This window comes from Pygocentrus nattereri, chromosome 15, assembly GCF_015220715.1.
Source record: "Pygocentrus nattereri isolate fPygNat1 chromosome 15, fPygNat1.pri, whole genome shotgun sequence".
Classification (NCBI taxonomy): Eukaryota; Metazoa; Chordata; class Actinopteri; order Characiformes; family Serrasalmidae; genus Pygocentrus; species Pygocentrus nattereri.
The window spans coordinates 6,675,616-6,701,755 of record NC_051225.1 but is presented as its reverse complement, the minus strand read 5'-3'; the positions used below and the strand labels follow the sequence as shown (position 1 = coordinate 6,701,755).

General features: G+C 39.6%; 1 protein-coding gene across 1 annotated transcript; it reads left to right on the top strand.

Moving 5' to 3' along the window:
• Window positions 1-2,079: 2,079 nt before the first annotated feature.
• slc30a7 (solute carrier family 30 member 7) lies at window positions 2,080-26,047 on the top strand. Its single transcript, XM_017701263.2, has 11 exons — window positions 2,080-2,235; window positions 2,909-3,010; window positions 4,022-4,135; window positions 5,144-5,231; window positions 5,317-5,446; window positions 6,353-6,517; window positions 8,514-8,564; window positions 10,442-10,577; window positions 23,211-23,301; window positions 23,530-23,679; window positions 24,745-26,047. The coding sequence occupies exons 1-11, from the start codon at window positions 2,156-2,158 to the stop codon at window positions 24,790-24,792; spliced, it is 1,155 nt and encodes a 384-aa protein (XP_017556752.1). The 5' UTR covers window positions 2,080-2,155; the 3' UTR covers window positions 24,793-26,047.
• The last annotated feature ends 93 nt before the right edge of the window (window positions 26,048-26,140 follow it).

Below are 26,140 nucleotides of genomic sequence, written 5' to 3'. Positions count from 1 at the left end.
TCTTTCCCTCTTTTTTTTGCGCTCACTGCGCAGAAAGTCTGTGGTGCTGAGAAAACAGAAATGTTTTCCTTGACGTCTAAATGTGCTGAGCAACTTTCAAAGCTTTACTGTGAGAGTAGTTTCATCTGTGAGCCCTGACCAGCTCAAACAGTTCACTGTGATAAGACAGTGTGAAGGAGCCTAAATACAATGAAGAGCAGCGGTCAGTCAGTCCTGGAGAGGCCAGGCTCTGCACACTTTGTTTTCCCTACTCTAACTCACCTGAGCCAGCACATAAGGAGTTTGTTAATGAACGAATGTACTGAATCAGGTGTGCTGGAGGTGATGAAGCACAGAAGGCTTCACAGTGTCACAGTGTGGGGTCATCAGGACTGACTTTAGGAACTCCTGACTCAGAGCATCTACACCTGCTGAGAAAACAATGAGACATTTTCACACATCTGAGATGATACAATGACGACACCTGCTGGTTAAAACGTGCCAGGGCTCCACTGATTGATTGACTCATTCATGTATTCAGTGTAGCTTTTATTTAACCACCAAAGGATTCAGCTTGCAAAATAAGGCAAAATAAAACAAACGCCTTTACAGGCACATTTCATATGTAAAAAAAAAGTAAAATATTAAAATGGGGAAATAACTACAGGGCCCTGCTGGTATAAATAAAAATATGACTTAGCAAGGTGTGGGAACAAGATAATTACATTGCGGCCACAACTTAGTGAGGCATGGGAACAAGATCCTAATGTGTGGCCACAACTTAGTAAAGCATGGGATTGAGATAATTAGACCTTGACTCCAGCTTAATTAGGCATGATCTTGTTCCCACACCTTATTAAGTCATGGCTGAGACTTACGTATCTTGCTTCCACGCCTTATTAAGTTGTGGCCATGCATTAGGGTTTTGTTCCCATGTCTTACTAAGTCATGGCCACAACTTAATTATCTAATTCCCACACCTAACTAAGTCGTGGCCACACATTGGGATCTTGTTGCCACACGTTAATATTGCATGGCCACGTGTTAATTTTGTTTATACGGATGTCACCAGCAGGGCTCTGTAAATAACTCAACAAACCAAAACATTCTGAATATATTTATTTATTTTACAGTTTTCTTGAACTCTGTGGTCCATTCAGAAGGCACAGTCTCAAAATAGTTAACACACAATGCTAAACAGTCTTGCTGAGACTACAATAATGTTTTTTTTTTGGTGCAAAAATGGTCAAACCACATGACACAAAAGCAAAGTTTTCCATCAAACACTAAAACTGACTGTCAGCAGAGGAAATTCTTTCACTCACCAAACACTGACCGAAAAATATACAAAATACAGGTTTACAGTGATGATCTGAGTGTTAGTGTAGCGTTTCTGTATATTTATGATATAAAATGCTCATAATGTACATTTTCTCTATGTACAGTAATTACTCCTTTAAGTAAATCAGACAGACAGACAGACAGACAGACAGATAGACAGACAGACAGACAGATAGATAGATAGATAGATAGATAGATAGATAGATAGATAGATAGATAGATAGATAGACATACAGATAGATAGATAGATAGATAGACAGACAGACAGACAGACAGACAGACAGACAGATAGACAGACAGACAGACAGATAGATAGATAGATAGATAGATAGATAGATAGATAGATAGATAGATAGATAGATAGATAGACATACAGATAGATAGATAGATAGATAGATAGATAGACAGACAGACAGACAGACAGACAGACAGACAGACAGATAGACAGACAGACAGACAGACAGACAGACAGACAGACAGATAGATAGATAGATAGATAGATAGATAGATAGGCATACAGATAGATAGATAGATAGATAGATAGATAGATAGATAGATAGATAGATAGACATACAGATAGATAGATAGACAGACAGACAGACAGACAGATAGATAGATAGATAGGCATACAGATAGATAGATAGATAGATAGATAGATAGATAGATAGACAGACAGACAGATAGACAGACAGATAGATGTGGGCGGGTCGTCGTTATAACGTAATCCTGTGTTAAGCGATGACGCCAGTGAGTGTTAGTGTTAGCGTCAGAGTGTCAGAGTGGACCTGTGTGGTGTTTATAGTGTTTCTCTATCGGCGGAGCGGCTCCAGCAGAGATGTTACCGCTGTCGATTAAAGACGACGAGTACAAACCGGCGAAGTTCAACCTGCTCTTCAAACTATCAGGATGGTTCCGGTAATGCGCGCATTCATCCCTCATTTTAGTGCCTTTGTTGAATGAAACTGACTGACAGTAGCTGAGTTACGCTAAGCTAAGCTAGTTCAGGCACTGCACTCGGTTTAGTGAGGTTAGCAGCTGCGTTAGCACGTTAGCTTGAGCTTAAGACATTCATCTGTCCGACTCGGGTTAATGCTCTGGAGACTTAAACAAGCATAGTCTGACAGTAATTAAAGTGATATGATGATGTTTTTTAATGTAGTCATAAGTTTGGCGGATAACTGCACCTCAGTGTCTAGGCATGCGAGCTAGCTTAGCTAAAGAGTTAGCTAGCTAATGTGCTAGTGGTGAAGCTCGAAGCTACAGAAGCGAACTAACTGGCCAACTTATCATTTTGAAACTCGGCTTTTTGGCAAGCAGACTAACGGAACTGATTCAACTAAATGAACTGTGTGCGTGTCTATTCGTAGTTTTGTTGAGGAAGTCTCCATTAACGATGAAGCTTCCTATTTGCCTGCTTCTTGTTCGAATTTTCCCGTTCCACCTTAAATGTTGCAAGAGTTACATTCTGGTGCCCGAGCCGCCTGAATGTAACCGCTGCACCATTTAAGGTGGAACGGGAAAATTCGAATAGGAAGCTGGCTTGAACTCCGTCCATTAACGTTTCTACTCGTCTCTTCAATTTCTTTAGCTCAATCCTCGCCGACAAGACATCACGGAATCTGTTTTTCTTCCTGTGTCTGAACCTGTCATTTGCCTTTGTGGAGCTGCTGTACGGAATATGGAGTAACAGGTAAGCAGTGGGCTCTGTTAGCCGGAGCTACCGAGGGAAACGCTGAGCTCAGGATGTGCCACGTCGCTCTAAGCGTGAATCACTGATGTTGGGTTTTGTAGCCCGGCTAAGCTACAATACAACATCCGTGTGGCTCAAGAAAATCCCCCTTCTTTGATTTCTGTGGTGTATTATAGTTTGTCTCTTAATACATCAACAGTAAATGATAAGACCGGCAGCCTTTGGCATTGCTTGCTAGAGCTCTCGCTCATGGACCTGATAAGCTGATATGAAAGCGATTGCACTTTGTTAGGAGCAGAGATTTTTTACCAAAACCTGTCATGGCAGTCTTATTTTAGAGACCAGGTCTCTTTCGGTTCCATAAAGGGTGTTCAGGTCCTATAATTATATGTAGTATGATCATGAAAAGTGCCACTCAGCCTGTTCTGATAGGCCCACAGTGATATTTTGTGAGATACCATGGGTGAACCTCTAAAAGTGCCCATTAGATTTTTTTTTCTTTCAATGTATGTCATTTTCATACGTTTATTCACAATCAGTTTCACAAACAAAACGGTTATTATTTAATTATTTTAAATTACATACTATATCTTTTATATTTTTTCATGTATTATTATTAATTTTTTTTATTATTATTATTAAGATTTTATTTATTTGTTTTATTTATTCATGTATGTGTGTATGTACTTATGTGTGTATTAAATGTCATTTATGCTTATAGTTAATATTCAAAATCAGTAGTCTGATGTGCCCAGATATTTCAAAATTTATAAGTGACAAAAAGTCACGAAAACTTTTTATCCATATGGTTTGATCAGTTTGAGAAATGTCTTCTTCAGATTTGTCCCGGTCATGCATGTAGAACATGGAAATGTAAAATTTCACATATGGACAATAATTAGTTAATATATAAGGATTAATTGTTGTTGATTTGATTTGAGATTCGGTGCTGAGAATGAACTCTTCTGTGTTTTGGTTTTCTTGTTCTCTCCTGCCTCGCCTCCGCCTCAGTTTAGGGTTGATATCGGATTCTTTTCACATGTTCTTCGACTGCACCGCACTTCTGGCAGGCCTTGCAGCATCAGTGATTTCACGATGGAGGTCTAATGATTCCTTCTCATATGGGTAAGAACTTACGTTAAACATGAATGTAACATTTGATGTGCTGTGTTTTGTTTAAGCAGAGCGCATTTTGTCCTCCACTCATTGTCTAAGAGGTGTTTATTAACTATTTAGCAGGTAAAAGTGGCCCAAATCTGATTTTCTCACCAAATCAGATTTTGGGGTTTGGCTGATCACAGTATCTTGTAAATGTGGTATGTATGAGACATCAGTCTGAACAGATCAGCTCCTAGACTGTCCCACATGCGCAAACAAACAGAGCTTCACATTGCTTCGCATGGCTCGTCCAGAGGTAAACGGTCAAGACCGGCAATGAACGCCAGTCACTCCCAGAGGATTCAGTTTAATCTTCGCCAGCAACACCGGAGCCATCATGAAGCTTCATTGAATAACAGCTCAGTTCATTACCCGGAATGTGTTCGAGCTCGCCATAAGAAGGACGCAGTCACCTCTTTGGTTCCTGTTTTTGGATTCTTTAAACTTTGCTTACAGACTTTTAATTGTTCTTTGATGCTGCAGCCTCACTCTCTTACAGCCGCTTTCAGCCATTTCTTTCAAAATCTCTTCAAACTTGTGAGGTTTTGTATAACTCTAATAATTTTTTGTACAGAAACATCACGCCAAATGTTTGAGTCTCAGCAGTGCAAAATCATGATGAACGTCAAGTTGCATTGATGGAAAAGACGCATGAATTCCAATCTGGCTGTTCAGACAAGTCACATTGTCGTGTATCGTATATGTATCGGATTTTAGTACCACATATGAAAGCGTCTCAAATTGGAATTGAAAATGTCAGATTCAATGTTTTTTTTTTTTTTTTTTTGAAGTTCAAGCTGCCGCACAGATAAAAATCTCTGTTACTTATGGAGAAAAATCGGATTTGGGCCTTTTACTTGCTGTGTGAGCACAGCCTTTGTTACAGTAGTGCTATATGAAGAAGTGTTTTGTTCATGTGGTGGATTTCATAAATTCTTCTGCAAATCTTCCTGATCACATGCTTCTGCTTTGCAGCTATGTCAGAGCAGAAGTGCTCGCAGGCTTTGTGAACGGCCTCTTTCTCATATTCACTGCCTTCTTTATCTTCTCAGAGGGAGTGGAGGTAAGACCAGCTCTCAGTTTTAAGAATTTTCACATCCTGTAACATTCACTTTGCTGATGTCTGATTGATTTGTTTTTTTCCCCAGAGGGCATTAGAACCTCCTGATGTGCATCATGAGCGCTTGCTGCCTGTGTCTATAGCAGGGCTTTTGGTTAACCTCGTAGGAATCTTTGTGTTCCAGCATGGAGGCCATGGGCACTCTCATGATGGAGAAGGTAGGGAGTCTGACTCTTGCAGTTTGGTGCTCAGACTTATTTCTTGGCAGGTCACAGTACTGCACAGCTTAGGCTTTCTTCACGATTCGCAGTAACCTCTGATCATCCAGTCATTTCCACATTAAATCTCATTTCCCTGTGCAATGTTTTCTGAATCTGACTATCATTATAGTGATGCAAATTTGGTCTAAGCAGGCTTTGCCTGTTTGCTTTTTAAAGAAGTTGTGGTGCAGAGTGTTCCTGGCATGTGATATGAAAAGACTAACATGAGTTAAAAATCAGACCCCCTTTTAAGTAATTGCAGAGCAACTTGAGTTCTGCTCAGATTAACCCAAGTCAAATATCAAACATTAAATGGCCCATATTGTGTAAATCTTGAATTTTCTCACTTTTTTTTTAAATAAAAGATTATGTACCATATAAAGTTTGCTCAAGTTTAAAAACGTACAGGTTATTGTCCCGTCCATGCAGTTTAGGAATAGAAATATGCTATAAAAGTAGCTTGTTTTGAATGAATTGTTTTGTGACGTTAACAAAAACCAACATATTTATGCATATTCACCTATTCAGCCTACAGTGGTTTAGCTCCGTCCATTAACACTGAAGTATAATCACTTGTTTCAGCCCACTCTACTTTGAATGAGGCACAATAATGCAGCCATTCAGAACAGAGATCATTTATATGTATTAGTCTTAAAGGTACAGTGGCAAAAATAGCCTGTTAATTGTAAGAAATAAAGAGAGGTTACAAAATGATTATGTAAAATGTATTATGACTGTTTAAGGTACACAAAAGCGGGTTATAAGTGTATCCAGGGGGTGGGGGTTGCACAGTTCTTGTGGGCTGCTTTGGTTGTATGTGTCGTCTTCCTGATATGTAGGCTGGTGTTATTTCTGTCTGTGTAGGTCATGGACACAGCCATTCTCTGTTCAACGGCAGCATAGGCCACGATCACAGTCATGGGGGGCATGGACACAGCCACACGGCCAAGCATGGGCATGGACACGATCATGGGCATGGGCATGGACACGGAGGACATGGCCATTCACACGGGGAACCAGACTGCCATGGTGAGGCTAGTTACTGCATTGGCAAAGCTCTTGGAGCAAAAGTGCTGTTCGGGGATTTTTTGTGATAATTTAGGTAAAACCTAAATAAATAAAGCAGGAATGTGACTACATAGTTGATTAATTAGTTTATTACTATTTCGATTAATTTGGACCTCTATTTTCAAAAAAAAAAAAAAAAATCAAGAGCACATCAATAGATCTGCATTACAAGGTGTGCAAGGTGCAAGAACATTAAAGTAACTAATTATTTTTCTTCTAGTGATCAAGCCAACCTAAAGTCTCTGATTGTATTACTGGTCACTAATACAGAAAAACCTGAAAAGTTCCAAATGTTCTGTGTTCAGTGACCTAAAATGCTGTTTTTGTGTGGACAGGAGACCAAAACGCAGAGGAAATAAATATTTTCAAAATGTGAGTGTAGTGATAGAAAAGGAAAATTTAGCCATGCAAAATAGAGCTTTTGTCTTCAGCCAGCATAGTTAATGTTTCTACCCATGAAATTAAGAGAATTGGCTGAAAAGCAGACATTGACACGCTATTTTGACTTTTGACTGTGGTCTTAGTGTCTTAGTTACTCATCATGAGCTTCTGCTTTGGATGCAGTGTGTTTTCTGGTCGTTTATGGCAGTCATGCTGTAGTGGACTTCTTCGGTCACACGTTACGCTGCACCGCAGTCTCCACTCTCCGTATTTTCTTTAATTAAAGTGTTGTAACGTTAGATGGGAAGGGTTAGCATCGTCAGGTCGATTCATTACTTACTATTTTTATTGTCAATGTTAGCAACTTAACTGATTTGTTGTTGCAGCACTAAATAAAAACCCAGTTGCCAAAGCCGTGAGGGCCCAGTTATTGTCCTGGAGATCCATCACCCTGCAGAGTTACGCTCTAACCCTCATATAACATACTTGAGAAAGTTGTGTTGGATCTGAGCTCTGAAGGATAGAAGATCTCCAGGACTAGGATTTGGTCATTTGCGGCCTAAGCACATTGAGGTCAATCATGAAAGCAAGCCCAGGGATATCATAGCTGTCCAGAAAACACAGTATACCAAGTATCTACAGAGTGGTAACTTTACAGGGGAAGGCAAACATTCTTTACTCTTAAGGTATGTTAAGCTAGCAAGATTTAGTTTTTTTAGAGTATTTCTGTAGGTCCGTTCATCATGAAATTTTGACACAATGTAAAGGGGGTCCACGGTGCGCAAATGATGCAGAAGAATGAAAAGCAAAAAAATGGAAATGTGTTTTTCTTTGGATGTTTATGTTAAATGAGTAGTTTGGTGAAAAAAAAATTTGCACAGTTTTTAACTTGCCTCAGATGTTGTTGATCATCCAAGACATGTTTGGTGTCCAAATTTAGCTTCTTTAGTTTAGAACTTTTGCTGTGAGTCCTTTGTTGCTATTAAAGACTAGAAGTCAACAGTCTTTCATGTCTTCTGTGCAAATGCATCAGCAAAACTGATCTCCACCTGCTTAAACCATGGTCTGCTTTCATGAAGGTCACATATACATTGATGTAGATGTGTTTTCAGACAACAGCGTGTGTAATTGCAAACCTCCAAAGTAGGACTGCTAGTCTAGAATCAGTGTTTGTAACGATGACCATTATAAATGAACAGGAATCTAATCTAAGATCAGTTCTCTAGTTTACAAGTGTTTTGTGAACATCATTCCTGGTGTTGTCTGAAGTTTTTATAGTTCACAGTAAATCATAGCAGGTCCAATATCTTATCGAGTAGTCTGCATTCCATTAATGAAAACCTGCAGGTGGTTTGAGTGGGTTGAGAGAAGTTTTGGGGATGGATTATTACAGATACCATTTGCGCTATTTGGGAGCCTATTGAGTTCTCCGTTGTTAGCAATGTTAGCCTGGTAACTCCAGCTCTAAACTAGGGAACCAAAATTGTGTGGATACAGAATCACAGACTTCTAAATGTAGTATTTGCTCCTTTAATGTATGACTTGCTCACTGTAATTATTGTGTTTTTCTCCCTAGATGACCACTCTCACACACCAGGCAAAGGCGCCAGCAAACAGATTCTGCAAGGTAAAGTGGTGGAATCATACAAGTGACAACCACCAGATGGCGCTGCAGTCCTTTAATGTTTTTACTGATGCGTTGACGAGTGAACAAGAGTACTATGCATGCTTTTCAGTGCATTTGATTGGAAAAGATTGATGTGTTATAACAGCCATGACTTGGACAGTCTTTCCTTTTCGATTTGCTTTGATTTAATCCATTAAAGCTAAAATCAAGTCACATGGGGTCAAGAAAAACCTCACTGGGTTGTTGAATTGAACAGAACGACTTCAAATAGACAGTATAGATCAGTGCTCACATGACCCCTTCAATAGCATCGGACACGATTGGTTGATGGACTTTTATTTGTGGCAAGGTGACAGGTCAGGCCGTCCCAACGGCTGACCTTTGACCCTGGGCTAACTGGGTTAATGCTGACACCGGAGAGAGTGCAGGAGCACTGTCACTTTAAAACTCTTTGTGTGAGCCTGTGTGGGAAAAAGAGTAGAGAAGAGAAAGTGAGTTTGTCCCCTTCACCCTGGCACACAGAGCTAGAGAATAGGTCCTTTGGGAGGCCAGCTCAGGGGGGACGGAGAGGGCTCTGAGGAGTGGGGGCCGTCCAGAGAGGGAGGGAGGGAGGGAGGGAGGGAGGGAGGAGGTGACAGTGCAAAAGGTTACACTGCCTCCATCCCTGTTTTTGCCTTTGCTGAGGGACCTTTTCTCTGCCCTCGTGATGAATTGCGAGTCAGTTTTGTCCGCCCCCTTCAAAATCCTCAAGTCCTTTCCATGTTCTTTTGTGTCTATCAGTGAAGGGCTTTAGCATTCCTGTTTGTTTTGCTGGTCCTGCTCTCACCACACTTGGATAGCTTTTCCATTTAATTTGGGGTTCATTCACTTACTGCGGTTGTGCATTCTGGGAAATTGAACGCGACCACGATCATGACGTCTTCAGCTAAGGGGGGCTTATTGGACAGTCACAAGTATTCTCCATTACTACACAGTTTTTAAGGTTTGCTTGCAACATGTACTCCAGTGGTGACCCTTTTGGGATTGGATTAGTTTGTCAGAGGGATGTTTTATTACACGTCTTCTCAGTGATAAAACTCTCATTCGGACAGCAAGGCCACAAGACAAGCGAGTGTCTATTGGGTTGTATGTAAGATGTGTGTCTGTTGTGTTATATACATCAACAGTTTGACTGTTAGAACTATAAATTATAACTTTTTTAATGTTTTTGTAGAACAATTTAGTATATTTAGTATCTGGGTAGGCTCTCATATACATGCGCTAGAAGACTAAACATAGCAAGAGGCCACAAATTACGCCAGCTGACATCTGCCTGAAAACAGAGATATGTACCTGGATGGGATTAAAATGATCAGAGCACTGCCAAGTTTGGTGAAAATTAGCATTCATACTCTGTAGTGTTCAAATGAACATTTAACACTAGTTGAATGCATTTATCCGAATCATATAAGTCTTGGCTGATATTTGCTTAAAAATAGCATTAGATGGCTGTTCAGACTTGACTGATGTTTTGATCCAATGTATTTATTTGTACTCTGTAAGAGCAGAATGTTTTATCTATAGTAATTGAACCCTATAGAAATAAGTATTACGTTTATGTATTGTGCTAATTTAGCTAGATGTAGTCCCAGTTTTTACACTTTATAAATGTTAATGTATCATCAAATACTGTATGTGCATGAAAAATATTGGCAATTCTCATATCAGTGCATCCTTACCACATAGCTGCAGCCTCAGATGGCTAACATTTTTTCAGAGTTGGTTCAGAACTCATGATGTTTTCAAGATTTTTATATACAAAAATGATGCGTTGTATAATTAATTTTCCTTGTAAGTAAACTGTATAATCTCCAACAGCTGTGTTTGGTGTCTTGCAGGAGTTTTTCTGCACATCGTTGCTGATACGTTGGGCAGCATCGGCGTCATCATCTCAGCCTTTCTGATGCAGAAGTACGACCTGATGATCGCTGATCCCATCTGCTCCATGCTCATCGCCCTTCTAATTGGTGTCAGGTAGGAACACGCACACCAAAGGAGACTTGACAGTGCATGAGACTGTCTGTTTTAAACTAACATTTGCATTTGTCTTGGTTAAGAATTCACAGATACCACTTTTTCTCTACCTGTACAGATACCAATATGTTAAGTATTGGCTAATACTGAGCACTGATATTGATACAAATTCTGTCTAACCTGACTAGGTTATAAGTCTTGATATTTATACAGTTCCACTGTTTCAAACGTTTTAGTTTGGTAAAAGCTGTGTTCTGTGTAACAGGTTAGCACACCAACTCATATGAATAATATGCAGAATTTTGCCTGGCATGTATTTTCCCTCAAATTATTGCAATTACAGATTTTCCCATGAGCATGTTCACGGCAGCTTTGTGGCATCATTGTCAGCAATAGACTGCTTTTAAGTGCACTAGTATTGTATTAGTGCAACCCTAGTCTTATTTGTTCTAACATTACCCAAAATATTTTATTTTTGTTATAGCAAAATAAGCATCATCAGAAAGTATTACCTTCAACCACAGAAATGCAGGGTGAACATGAAAATAGTGAAGAATAGTGAATTCAGAAATAGTGAAATTGCATCCTCTACAGAGAACATTACTGTTTTATTTATGTTGGTATTTTATATACATATATATTTATATAAATTACCGATATGCTAAACTATATACTAAAATGTGAAGTGGTCATAAAAATTCACTTCAAAAAATCACTTCTGTGCATTTTTAAATATAAGATTCACCTTTTATATTTTTATATTTTTGGTCAGAGTAAATTAATTCACCTTGCTCAAAATTATTACCAGTGTTCAAATATTAATTCAGATATGAATACTTCAGATTCATGTGTCTTCTACTTTCATAGACGTATATTTTTGAATGTTCTGCGCTCGGTTATTCTAAGTCTCTCTAGTGCGTCTGCTGAAGTTAGACCTCCTCCCTCAGCTCCACCCAAAACCCACAGCAGCACCTAATGCAGAGCAGACTGAAGCCACTTCACAGTGACCATCTTCTCCAACTTCTACCCTAACCAGCTGAATTACAGGACACACACATGTACACACACACACACACACACGCGCACAAAAGGGTGGATTCCAGAGCACTTTCACATGTGGTAAAACCAACAGAACAGGAGTCAGCTCCTTCATGTGTCTTCTAACTGTTGGTACAGACAGACGCCACGTATTTGCAGACTGCATCTGCTGTGCTTTTGTGTCTCTCTGTTTCTTTAATCTCATAAAATTACTGATGCTTGTATTCAGTTGGAATGTAAAGCGGTATAAATCTCTGACCCCATCATGATTCGGTTTCTGTTCCTTATGAAACAATTTGATGCATAATAAACTCTCATATCACCACAATTCGGTTCAGTTTGATTTGTAATAAAGATGCACCAAAATGAAAGTCCTTGGCTGAGGCTGAAATTCAGGATTTCAAATTCAGAAATTCAAATTCAAGCCAAAAAGCAAAACTGAAAACTTAAAATATCTGACAATAAATAAGCAGTTTACATAAAATATACTTGAAGTGGCACTATGTAAGATTTGTAAAAAAAAAAATTACTAAATGTAGTTTGCATGCGCTGCTGCGAGTCACCCTATAAAGCCTGAAATACTAATGTAAAAGTCAGAGGTGTCGGGTCAGATATCAGAGTTTTTTTGGACAGTGTCACGTCTTCATATACTGTCATATGTACAGGCTCAGAAAGAAGATTCTGCTCGATATTTAGGTTTCAAATGAAAAATCAGGGCAGCCCAGTGGTACAGTGGGTAGCGCTGTCGCCTCACAGCGAGGGGGGCCTGGGTTTGATTCTCCGGCTGGGCGACCGGGGTCCTCTCTGTGTGGAGTTTGCATGTTCTCCCCGTGTCTGTGTGGGTTTCTCCGGGTTCTCCGGTTTCCTCCCACAGTCCAAAGACATGCAGTCAGGCCAATTGGACGTGCTAAATTGCCCCTGGGTGTGAGTGAGTGTCTGTCTGTCTGTCTGTCTGCCCTGTGAGGGACTGGCAACCTGTCCAAGGTGTATCATGCCTTCTGCCCGATGACCACTGGGATAGGCCCCAGCACCCCCACAGACAGAACGCGCCAGCAATGTTATGTTTAAAATATCTAAACTATAAATTATAGCATTAGTACTGACAATATCTACATGTTGTGATGTAATTTGTTACCATAAACGTGTTCCATATTGCTCACCCATACACCATCTGTTAAATTTTATTTTGGCCCAAAATAAAAGTGGAAAATTAACCAATATAACATTCCAAAATATTGTTAAATTGCCACAGCCTTCACATTTTTACACCCTAACGAGGATGTTTGTTGTTTATTGTGCAGTTTTGTTCAATTATGCCACTTGGAACAAACTAGAGAGCCACTGAAAGTCTTGTATAAGTGACTGGAGCTGTATTTTTGTCTCTACTCACTGCTCATATAAGATTGAGTGGTTTCAATGCTTCAGTGAGTGTAAGAGTACAGCTGTGATGGAGAGGGAGAAAGAGGGGCCTCATTCTATGAGTGCATGACTCTCAGCAAACTGCTCAGCTCTCCTCTGTCTCTCATTCTCTGTTCAGGGCTTTTCTTCTTCTCTCTCTGGAATGTGGTTGTGATCTGTGACTATTACGTTAAAAATGCGGGAACAAAGGAATCTTTTTAAGATGGACTTTCCCTCCACCCTCTTTTATCTGAAAGAGAGGAGGGGGTCTGTGTTATTGAGCCCCAGGCTTCATTTTCTTTCCCCCACTTTGCTGCCTGAATTCCTCCCAGTAGTGATTTGGTAAATGCGAAGAAATTAACATTATGGTAGCTTGACAGCAAGCACAGAGCCTCCTGCCTGGCCTGCTGTTTCTTCCTGAAATGGTGAACAAGAGGGAGATATTTCGATGCAGGTGCAGCATGAAGAGGGAGACTGGAGCACTGAAAAGGTCTGCTACCTTAGTCTAGCTTGCACAGCTATTATACATCTAGAGAAGACTACAAGTAGAGTAAATGTATTAAAATGAGACTGTCAAACTGCTGAATGCAAAAGTTTCTTTTTCATGATTCATCTAGCTTCACTCTGATTGCTTGAACAGATAGGTAGAAGGAACTGTCAGCAGTTACAAAATAATAATAGGATATGTAGTACATACTACATATACTATGTAGTGTAGTCTGCATAGGTGTAGTTTCCACTGGGATCTAGCTAAGGTAAATTTGCTTGCAGTGTACCCTCACTGCGACACCCAGCGTGCGTTAAATAAAAATAATACATTTTGGAAAGTCTGGCTTCAAGTATTTACCCCAAACATTCCTCCTACCTTCTAGACACATCCTCAGAAGTGTGGTGTCTTGTTCTTTAAACTGGAATACCTCACTTTTGATACTGTTGTGGCTTCGCTGTAGGACGGGTAGGATGCTATAGGGATGAAGTGATGGTAAAACGTTTAATTTTTAGCAGAAAGCCCTTTTAACATTAGTTGTTAGCTGTAGCCAGACAGAACTTGGGCATTGTTGCCTCATGTCTTATTGCTGATATTAGCAAATTGCCGTGTATGCTGTAAATGTGTGTACAAATGCATAAATTAGCTCTTTTCTTGGGTGTTGAGGGGGAGGGGTTAAGGGTAGAGTCACAGTGTGGCCTTCCCACTTCTGACACCAACATTACACCCTTGATACTGTGTAGATGGTATAATGTATTGTGTATAGTGTAGTGTGCGTCATACCTTTTATGTAACTTTCCTAATACAATATTAATTCAGATTTTCCGTCTTTTCCCACATTATCTTCAGTCTATCTTGTAGTGCACTAAACTTTGCTTCTGCACCTCCTTGCTATAGCTTCTCTTCAGATTCACTCATTGGCACACTGGAGTCATCTATCGCATGAACACTCTGAGAGATTGTGCACAATAACGGCTCTGCGGGAATGCCTGTGGCCAGGATAGATGGACACTCAGCTGTTTGGATAGCTCAAGCCTGCATTTTTCCTGCTGAACCTCAATCTGGGAGATTGATAGGCTCCAGAGAACTCTTTATTTTGATTTTAAGACACTGACCACATTTGGAGGCCGAGCTTCTTGCTGAGTGACGGAACACACTTGTCTGCTTCAGAAGTGGTGCTCGGCACATCATCAGCGTATGCGTCTTTCGCTGAAGATCTCATGCTGCATGCAAACGTCTGTTTGTTTAGCCTGGTAGTCTGTCCATGGGGGAATATCTGGGATGTCTGTGGCAGCTGGAGCTTTGTGTGTACTGTATGATTAGTTTGAAGAGCAGCGGTTAAAAGCCGGACGCGTTCACTAGGCCCCTGCTGCTCTGACCCTAAACAGCAGTCCTCTAGCCCCAGAGTGTTCCAGTGTGCTGCTTAATCGCTTTGGGTCCCAGCCCAAAGCCACAGCATTGGACTGAGGGTGGAATATTAACATAAATTAACATTTTGTTCTGTGCGTGCTAAGCTGGACCTGTGAGGCCGGATTTATTTAGCTGTGCTCAGAGGTAAAGCCTTTAACTGCCCAGCCAAAGCTGCTTTCAGTTGGTTAGTGTGTCAGCGTGTTAGTCCTGTATGTACTCTTTTGGCTACGGCCTAATTAACCTTGCCTCACAGAAAACTAAAGCTAAGTATGGTGTGTGTTCATGAATTAGCCTAGTTTGCCGAAAACTTGCACAAGTTGTTTATTTTAGATAACCTTTAACCGTCTAAGCTGTTTTACAGGCTAATATTATAATTATAGTACCTGCTTCCAGTAGGACTGGATGATGTAAACAAAATACAATTATTGTGATTGAATCCTTGCATATTGTGATTGCAACATGCTTGGCAGTATATTAATCAATAGTATATACTTTAAGCAATAAAGCATAGTTTAAGATTGGCATCTGATGATGATGCCTAAAAGAAGGAAAACTGATAGAGAAGAATAATTTAACTGTTAATAGCTTGATAAATAATATGTGTATATATGTTTTATTTTAATTTTTTTATGTTAACACAATGGGTTGTTATGGTGCATTATTTAGCAACAAGCTTAAGCTACAGCGCAGTAAATTCCCCTCAGTCTGCCAGGTGGCTCTGCAGTGGCAGGTCTGAAGAAAGCACTAAGCAGTGTCTGTTTAGAAATATAATCAGTAATCTCACATTTTTTTAAGGAAATATGCTGATTTCTTTAGGTAACATCTAATTGACGCCTGCAGTTTGTGTCAAAACAATACTTTTATTGTGTTAAAGGAATCCCTGAATTAATCAAAACATGCACACAAACTCAAGTACTGCGATGCTCACAGTGCAGAGTAAAAAACAAAACCCCTTCTGTTTGGTTAGAGGGTTCATTTCAATATAGTAGATTTCTGCAATATAAGTAATGCAAAGGCCAATGTCACGATAACTATTAATAATGTATTGTGCAGCCTTAGTTTCCAGGGGGCTGCATGCAGGTTTTGGCTTTGGGAGGGTCTTGAGGATTATGTTTGTTGTGGGAAGAGTTTACAGTCTGATGAGATAGCTATGCCACATGCTGTTTGACGCCAGCAGCTTGGGTTTCTCTAATGACAGGCTACCCAGCTGGGTCTTTGAAATGTTTGAGTTTCCATTTCAGTTGGCTTTGGCCGATGACCACGCTCAAGGGTGCACTTGTGCTCTCATGTGCTCACGCATGAAAGACCAAGGCACTGTTTTGCAGACTTTAACTTGACCTTTATACTAAGTCCCTTGATAGGTTGAACATTTGGATTGACATTGATCATATGCAAATCTAGATCAGTACGACACAGTTAGGGGAGAGGTTTTTGGCTAGAGTTTTGGTGTTGATTATTAGATGTGAATAACACAACCAGACAAAGTTTTTGAATCGTCTTGAATGCTGGTAGATGTTGGCCTTCATCCAAGCCTCCATGCATTAATCCAAAGATAAAAGATTGGCCTAAATGGCTAAAATGTCCATCAGATTTTCAATGATTTCCAATTGTTGATTTCCACCTAATGATTTTCGTTTGGTCCAAGCCAAGAGGACCTTACTGCACTATAGGTAGTGTTCTTGTTTGGCCACACAGACTCTGATTGCACTGTGTGAGACATTTCCTGACATTTTTGATACTTTCTTAGATACTTTGACAAATCCTACCTCCATGTTCTAACTGCAGCAGCAGCATTTGGGCTAAAGACAGCATGTTCCAGTGAAGTGCTCCATCCTTAGCAGTCTAAAAGCATTTACAGAGAAAGAGAAATGCTGTTACCTCTGAAGTTGAATTTACAGGCTCTTTTTGCTCTTTCTGTTGGCTGGCTGTCTGTACACTGCAGACTTGTCTGTAGGCCACATTGCTCTTGTGGTTTACATGGCATCATGAAAGTGTTCCTGATTGTATATTTAATGAGTGTTCAAGTTGACTCGGCACAAAAACCTTCTATTACTGTGTGGTTGAGAATTCGCGGCTTTTCCTGCATACTACCTTTCGAGTACTATCAGCTGAAATAGTTTGTTTTATTTTTACTGCTGTTCAGCAACTCTTAAGAAAACCACCTTGCTTTGGCCCCGATCATACCGGGTATTGACATCTTGAGTGACTTGATGATAAGTGGACATGTTTGCACACAGTATTTCGAGCGATCATTTATGACCGGGTTTCATGAGTGGAGGAAGGGAACCACACACATTTACAACATCAGTCCCTTGCTGCGTTTGTTGTAAGACAGTAATGTTCCATGAGTCCTTCTTCGTGTACATGCATGGGCTGCTACAGACATTTAGACTGCCAACATAACTTTTGTCTTCTTTCACTATTGTTCATAAAAGAAGCCATGCACCTACTTTGTTTGCCACAGGTCTAGAATTTTTTCTTCAAACAATACTGTAGTTTTACTGTAATAAAAAGACTAATTATTCCATAATACCTACAGTAACTCAGAGGTCTTTTACTTTACACTTGATTAAATTTAAAAACAAGTTCTTTTATACTTCACCTCTAGCTGAAATATGAATAGAAAACATCTATTTTTACTTGAAAGATTTTATGAACTTTACCTCAAGTTACAGGAGTTGTGTACTTTGCCCACCATTGATTAGGTGGCCCTACATTGCTGTCTGAGATTTTTTTTTTTATTATTTTTTAAGCTCCATTAAAAATGTTTTGTTTTCATATATGTCCCTGACCACCTCTGAAGGTGCCTGGAGGGATTGAAAGTGTCTCAAAGTGTCTCCCAGATGCACTGGACTCCATTCATACTTATAATTAGTTCTCTCCACTTGAGGTTGGATCACAGAAGATTAATTGTTAATGCCAGGTGTAAACGAGGCCCAAGATGCACAGGAGTGTTCAGGTTGAGACTGATGTGATTTGCATTTACTTAGACCAGACATGTCAAACTGGTCACCTTCTGGTCCAAAGTGCTGTGGAGATTAGCATTTACCCTCATCTAAAGCTCTGAATTCAGTTCATTATCAGGGATGTTTTTAATGAAGCGGTGTTATGAAGTCTGCAGTATTTTGGCCTGTGAGGATTGTAGCCTGACACTTGTGACAAAGACCATACTATATTGTGCTGACTTATTATGGCATTGTTTGTTTTTGCAGCACTGAAATCACACAGGGCTGTAATAGCCAAAGAGCCCTCTAACCAGTCATCGTATTTTAAGCATCCTGACTAATCAGTTCCTGATGAGCTTTCGTGACTGTTTTGACAAACGCACAGAATAAATAACTCTCCCAGTACGTGTTATTTATGTTTCTAGCAAAGCATAGTAACCCATTTAGTCTACATGAATCACTCCATAAAGGTCTTGCAAACACATCACTGTTTCATTCTCTCTGCTTTGGAAGTGTTATTTTAGCCTTCAGGCCTGCACTCGCATTCAGATTTAGCTTGTCTGTGGTTGCTTTATCCCTTGGTAGAACATGCTGTGCCATGCATAACATGTATATGTATGTATGTATGTATGTATGTATGTATGTATGTATGTATGTATGTGTGTGTGTGTGTGTGTGTGTGTGTGTGTGTGTGTGTGTGTGTATATATGTATGTATATATGTGTGTGTGTGTGTATATATATATATATATATATATATATATGTATGTATGTGTGTGTATGTGTATATATATGTATATATATGTATGTATGTGTGTGTGTGTGTATGTATATATATGTATGTATGTATGTGTGTGTATGTGTGTGTGTATATATATATATATATATATATATATATATATATATATATATATATATATATATATATATATATATATATATATATATATATATAGGATAAAATATTTTGCAAATATTCACTCATTTTGAATTTGACGCCTGCTATTCTGTTTTTATTTATGTTTTACACAACGTCCCAACTTCATTGGAATTGGGGTTATACTACAAAACTCTATTTTTGCTAGATGTGCAGCCCATAATCAAACAGCAGACAGCTGTGTTTTAAATTGGAGCTGCAGCTGCACTAGTATAAGCTTGAAATAAGGAGGGAAGTAACTGAGCCAATCAGAACTTCATTTATACAGTTATAGCTATGCTAGATTGTCCTTTACGCAAATATTATTTTATTGGTAAATGGAGCAAAAACCCCTGCAGTTCATATTAACTCCATTACTAGAAAAAACAAGTGGGTAGAGATGGATGGGAGTGAGAGATTCATTCAAACATGGCAGATCATAAGTGGAAAGTACTGTTGGTTGTTTTAATCAAGCCAGTCACTGTCCTGCTTAAAGTTGGATAATACAGTGAGTTGATACCAGTGATTCCTTTTCCTGCTCTCTGTCAACACCTCGTCATAGAAATCAATGTCAAACAAAGCGTTTTTGCATTTTTCTGCCTGCTGCGTGTGACGCATTGTTTCTAGTGTAAATTCATCTTAAGCATATGACAGAGAAGAGTGGCGTCACATCATCCACTGAGAGTGGGCAAATTGAACTTTCTGACTTATCTTTAAGTGGCAGTAGCAAACATTTGCTGGCGATAAAAAGATAAGTAACAAAAATGGCATAAAATTATAAATGCTGCAAGACCCTAAAATGTATTCAGTAAATATTTGATCAAAAAAATTATAAAATATGACTAATTTACAGTTTACATGCCCTTTTTTTAAATCAAGAAATATATATACCTTCACACAAAAACCACCTTGGTGATTAATGATAAACTGTGATGGATATTTCATCAAATCAGCAATACTTTTTCAAATAGCAGTTGGTTCCATCAGATCAGAAGACTATTACTCAAAACCTTTAAATTAAATGCTTTTTTTATTGCCTTATTTTTGAGCATCTATATCATTTAAATTTTTGTAAATCCCACCCTTCATGTTCATGTACTCTAAAAGAAGTAAATTATTTTGGTCAAAATAATGCAAGCCAGTCTTTTACCGTGTCACGTTATTGATTCACCTATGCCTAAAATATTACATTGTAGAATAGCACTATAATAACACTAGTACTTTGGTCCGCACCACGCAGCCCTAATAGACAGTTTAAACCAACTGTAACCTTGACATAAGTCGCTGTGAATAAGCAGTTTGGTGATTAGGTTCCAGTGCATTTCACTGTGGTCGTTTAGTGCCTCTCCTGCGCTGCACAGGAAGGCTGGAACAATGCCATGATGTCAGAGCATGCAGCACTTTCCTGTTTTCATTTTGTTGTCCAAACAGGGGACAAAACACATGGGTTGGAGTGTGGAGCACATGCATAACATCCAGTCCTGTGCTGTACCTTACATTACATTACCAAATATAAAACATATTGACATACTTGATTAAGTATTGTTAATGATAAGTTATGAGTGAGTTATATGTTGAGTTAAATGCTCAGGCAGCTAAATTCCTAAATGCTCTGAATGAGTGTCATAGTATGAACATTGAAGTGAGTTTCAGTTTCAATCGTCTGCCCGTTTTTGCTGCTTCGTTAGTGGACAGCACTTGGTTATCCATTCTAACCCTAAGGGCAATATATAAAACAGAATACTTGCATGTGATGGATTTTCAGCACATCACTAGTGCTAAATAACTCGACCACGTAGAGTTTACTGTCAAGAAGTGCTGAGCTCATGAATTCGTATGGATTTCTTACTAACTGTCCATTACAGCTAATGTTCATGGAGCCAGTATAAGAACCATTACAAACAGCCATGGTTGAAGTGAGTGGCGTCCCTCAGGAAACACTTGGCTCTGCGTGAGATGATTGAGAAAGACAGCCTGACAATAACATGATTTGAGGTAGAACATGACTTTCCAAAACAACAATGGTGTAAATATTGTTTTCTTGAGTGCACATTTCATAGAGTTTTAAAAAAAAGTCACAAATTCATGACATTGCACAACTTGACTTCAGCTCTGTATGCTACATTAGTAAAAGCACTTCAGAGAAATATTGATTGAATTTACAGAGAAACTTTGATGTTGAACAATTTTGCAGTTGTGTTTAAATGTATGGATGTAGGCTATTTTAGATAATAAGAGTAGGCAAAAATTACTGCTCAGGAAATTTCAGCAGGCACCTTCTTTTACTAACGTCAACATTATATCTTTTATCTTTTGATAAGATAAACACATTTTAATTTCTTCCTTTGCTGTCTTCTGTGATGTTTTGCAGCTGTGGTTGGGCACCTGATCGGTCATATGGATTTTTGTTTTTGTTTGTTTTTTAAAGTATTTATTCATCAAATCATAATTTATTACATTTATTTTTCACTGGCAAATACTTAATCCACAAGCATGCTTTTTGGCGATTCTATTCATAATTAGCTGCTTCCATCAAGTCTTTTTACTCTGTATACCAAAATATGCATAAAATAGGTTTGATGTCTGGGACTGGATGTCTTCTGTAGCTGACTATGTAGATTTGAATTTTTCAAAAACATTTTTTTTTAAATGTTCATGGCTGAGAGGCACATGCAAGGCAACACAGTCCCAAAAAAATGTTCTGGTACATCACTATTTTACAATCATCAGCATTACATATAAAAACTCAAAAGACGTGTAGGTTCTGTGGTGATTTTGGCACCTCAGTTGTTAAAGTGTGCAGAAAATTTGAAGAATCAGTGGAATTTCCTTTAAAGGAGGATGCTTTAAGCTGCAGTCACACTAGATATCTTGTGTTGCCTTGCCAGTTGGATGTGGCAGATGCTGCACCAGAGGATTGGTGACACAAAATCCTCCATTTCGGGTGAACTGTGCTTTTCATCTACTGCACTAAATCCAATTAAACAAGCCTAATTCAGCGCTCTTTGTAATGTCCTATTGCCCACCTCTGAGATACATGCGTTTATTGATGGGACCAGACTGTGGCTGGAGTTTTGAGAGAGGGGACGGGATGGAAAAGGACGAATGGGTAAAAGAATAGATGAGGGTACACTAAAGCAAGCCAAGCCCAGTAAACCTCTAATATTTCCCATATGCGGCAGTGGTTGGGCCTGAGGGTTTGGAGGGGGAAAGCGCTAAAGACTGTGCTACAGTAGATGATCTCCATGGAGCTGAAGGGGCTAAAAAAGAGCTGTGTGTGGTTAGCCTGGCACTGTCCTGCCTGTCCTGAGATCATGCTGTAGCAATGCTAACCAACTCAGGAACTGTAGCTACACAGCAGCCGGATCTGCATTACCTCAGCTCTTCAGGATGGGGTCGGATCTTTCCTGCTCCTGAAACCTCCAAAAGCAGCAGTAAAGGTGTCAAAATGCATAGAATATTTCCTGCTAGCTACATAAAATTTGCTTACATGGGGTTACAGTAGTTTTATCCCCTCCTGGCCACCCATTTCATCACCTTAAGAAATGCTGACTGGCTTCTGCTGAGCCTCCAGCTTTATCAGTGTATTGATGCTCATAGTTTAGCTTTGACTGCGCCTTCCATGGCTCCCCATCCCTTTGGCATGATTTGGCATTCCTGAGCCAGCTCAGTAACCATGTAGTGTGTCCCAGTAGAACAGGAAGCTTGGAGGAAGCGAGTCATGCTGGCCCTTTTTCCTTTTCTTTTTTCCATTTTTTAATTCCATCAAGAAGTACTGAATACATTATTAAGTAAGTAATATCTGATATGGATTCTATTGTTAATGTTTTGAATGGACTCTTCAAATGTCTGTATTTGTGAGGTGTTCATTGTCTTTAACTCTGTGTGATGGCCTGAGCTTTTTAAGGGGAAATTCCACCAATTTTTCAAACTTTGTGTGATTTAAATGGTTAAGATGTGAACAAAGTCCTTAAGAGTGGTTTGATGTGATATATGCTCCATTCTAGAGAAACATATCAACAGACATCCAAGCTATTAATGCCTCACTGAGGTTAAGAATACACAGCCTTTTGCCCGAGACATTGTTTTACATTAGGGTTTGATTAGTTTTGTGCACGCAAGGCATTGTGAGAGAGATTTTACCCAGACAACCTTTTCTTAAATTCTCAACACTTATCAACATAACATGCTCATTATCATGTTATATCACAGTTACATTAAAACTTATAAAAACTCATTCATGTGCAGGTTCATTGGTTGTTTTGAATAGCAAATAAAATGGCTATATTGGTGTTGTTGACTTGGTGACTGCTGGTTCATATTAACACCACTATAAAGAAAATCATTTTGCATCAAAACTGATTGACTGTTTAGATCAGAATTGTGCAGATTTTATTTTATGTAGCGGAAAATAGTGTCATTGTGATTCTTTTCTTCCAGTGTTGTTCCTCTGCTGAGGGAGTCCATAGGAATCCTGATGCAGCGCACACCTCCTACCTTGGACCATGCTCTTCCAGACTGTTATCAGAGGGTGAGTTGCCCAGGACTGGTCATACAGAATAACACTTCTTAAAGGGATTGTCTGGGCAAAAATGCTAACATGGCTAACTTACAGAAGCAGGCAGGGTTTGACCCAGCAGCTGGTACCATCTGGCCAACCGATTTCATTTACTTCTGCCTTCATGTATGGAGTTTCAGCTTGATCTGTTACTTTGATAATAGTGGGAGTTATAACTGTTGTCTGTGATCTTCTCTGCAGGTCCAGCAGCTGCAGGGCGTATATAACCTGCAAGAGCCTCATTTCTGGACATTGTGTACGGACGTCTATATCGGCACTCTCAAACTCCTCGTGGCCCCTGACGCAGATTCCCGATGGATCCTCAGTCAGACGCACAACATTTTCACACAGGTGAGGGCAAGATGTGAAGCCTCCACCAGCTTACAGGATCCGTCTCAGTTCAAATTTACTTTGACGGGATTGATTAAAGAATTTTCCTCGTACCACAAATGTAGTCAGCAAGCCCAGATGGTGTTTAAAGTTTGGCACTGGAGCTACAAAGCTAATGTAGCTAATAAGTAATAGCTTATATCCCTTTCCACCAATTAGCATTGTGCAAACTGCAAGCCTAAATCATTACACTTCAATGTGTGGTGAGCTGTTATGACATCTCAGATATACTTGTGGTTTCTGAGGCTGTATGACATGCTCTTATGCCTTAGATGGAACAAGAATGTTTTTGCACAGCTACAATCAGCAGCCATTCTGAAACCTGAATTTGTCTGTACTTTTTTTCAGGTTTATAGATTATAGTATGTCATAACAGGTGTAATAACTGAAGCATTTGCATGAAACTATATAGATAATACCAAGTGTCAATAGTGGGCTGATACCAGCAGAAAATGCTGTGTGGATATCGAAAAAAAACCAACAAATTTGCAGAAAAGCTGGCTAAACTGCTAACCATAAACAGTATGAGTGTGTGTGTGTGTGTGTGTGTGTGTGTGTGTGTGTGTGTGTGTGCGCGTGCGCGTGCGCGCGCAGCTGCTGTTAGCCATGCAGCTATCACGGCAGTTGAGAAAGCTGGCCAACTTGCCTACTACAAAGAGTAAAATCACAGAAGTAAAGATAATACAGTCTCCTGGCTGAGTGCGGCTTGTGTTTATTTATAGTCAGTGAGGAAGAAATATGTAAAAGTTGGTGCTTAGGCACAGGTTAGCGGGTTTCAGTGCTGCTATACAAAGCCTCGTCCCACCAGAGGTCAATGCAACCAAAGCAGTAGTGCTGTTGGCATCTTTAAGTTAACCAGATGAACTTGGTGAAGCTTCACATGCAAAATGCATTCTGTACACTTGTTGTAGCGACAGGTTTACGCTAAAAATAGATTGGTGGTGCATATGAGGCACTAGACTGTGCAGTTGACCAGCATGGAGTCTGAGAACGCCTTTTTTTTTTAATTATATTTTCTGTCTCCAGGTGGGAGTGAGGCAACTGTATGTTCAGATTGACGTGGCAGCCATGTAGGAATTGGCCTGACGCAGGTGTCCTGGGACCAAAGCCCTCTGTGCTGCTATGGGGAAGCTCACCGCCAAAACCCACCCCTTTCTCTCTCTCCTCCTTTGGGTTTCTGCTGCTCCACCACCCCCCTCGGACCAAGCTAGAGCGGTTGCAGTACAGAACACTGACTCTTACCAGGAAAACCAAACAGCAGTGAAAACAAGTTGCCAACAACGTGATACGTCCAAGGGAAACATCTTGCATCATGAGCATTGCCAACACTGGGGCCCTTGGTCAGCAGTTCCTTTTTTTTTTTTTCTTTCTTTCTTTTTTTTTTTAATGTCCCTCAAAGACTTTTCTTCTGTATTTGGAGTCACCCTCTCTGTATGGTTAGAATGGGGTTTTACTTCTTTCTCCCCCCCCCCTTGAACCTGTACGTTCCGTAGACATTGATTTAAAACGAACACAAAATGGCCTGTAACAGTATGTGATTCATCAGTGCAGTACTTTCTTTTTGTATGTCATCTGACCTTTTGCAGCAGTTGCTTATGCCATCATGCCCCTCAACTCATCTGTACCCTGGACCTACTTAAGTGCCTTTTTTATGGTGGATCTCAAACAATCTCCCAAATGTCTCTCAAACATCTGGAATCATGTTCGGCACGTTCCCAGACACACGTCCTTCGTGTCTGTTGGGAAAGGGTTATTTCTTGCAGTTTAACATTCCTTTGTATTTGGGCTCTCTTTTTATGGTGTGGTATCATTAGTTCTCAAATCTGCTTGTGTCGACTCCTCCAGGAAGCACACCAGCTTTATTCAGCCACAAAAGGATCTGGTGAGCCACTTAAGTGTGATTATAAAATTCATAATTTAATGGCTTTTTTTTTTTTTTTAAACTACCCATCTGTGCCATTGGCCAGTACATTTGTGCAATGTAATAAATAATTTTACAATCAAATTGTTTTCCTTTTGATGGAACTTAGGGATGTGCAATGATATTGGAATCATGTTGATATCTACATTTTAATGCCTAAAACATTAGACGTTTAGATTTCCCATATCTGTGCATCCCTAGTAATTAGAGAAGTACATGACTGATATGGAGAAATACTCACTTTTTCTATTTTTTAATGTATAAGTGTGAGACATGGTGAACTGGGATCGTGAAGTATTTAAAGTAAATAGATGAACCGAAGACTGAAGAACTGTCGTTATCAAGTCTTGACATTGTGCGGTACTTGATTCTGACAGGTATCACAATAAATACGAACGCTAAACTATTTCCAATGCAGTATTCTTTCAAAAATAAGACGAGCCAAGCCCTACTGCTGAATAATTGAAGTTTTGGAAACAAAAGCTCTGGTTCTGGTTGTCT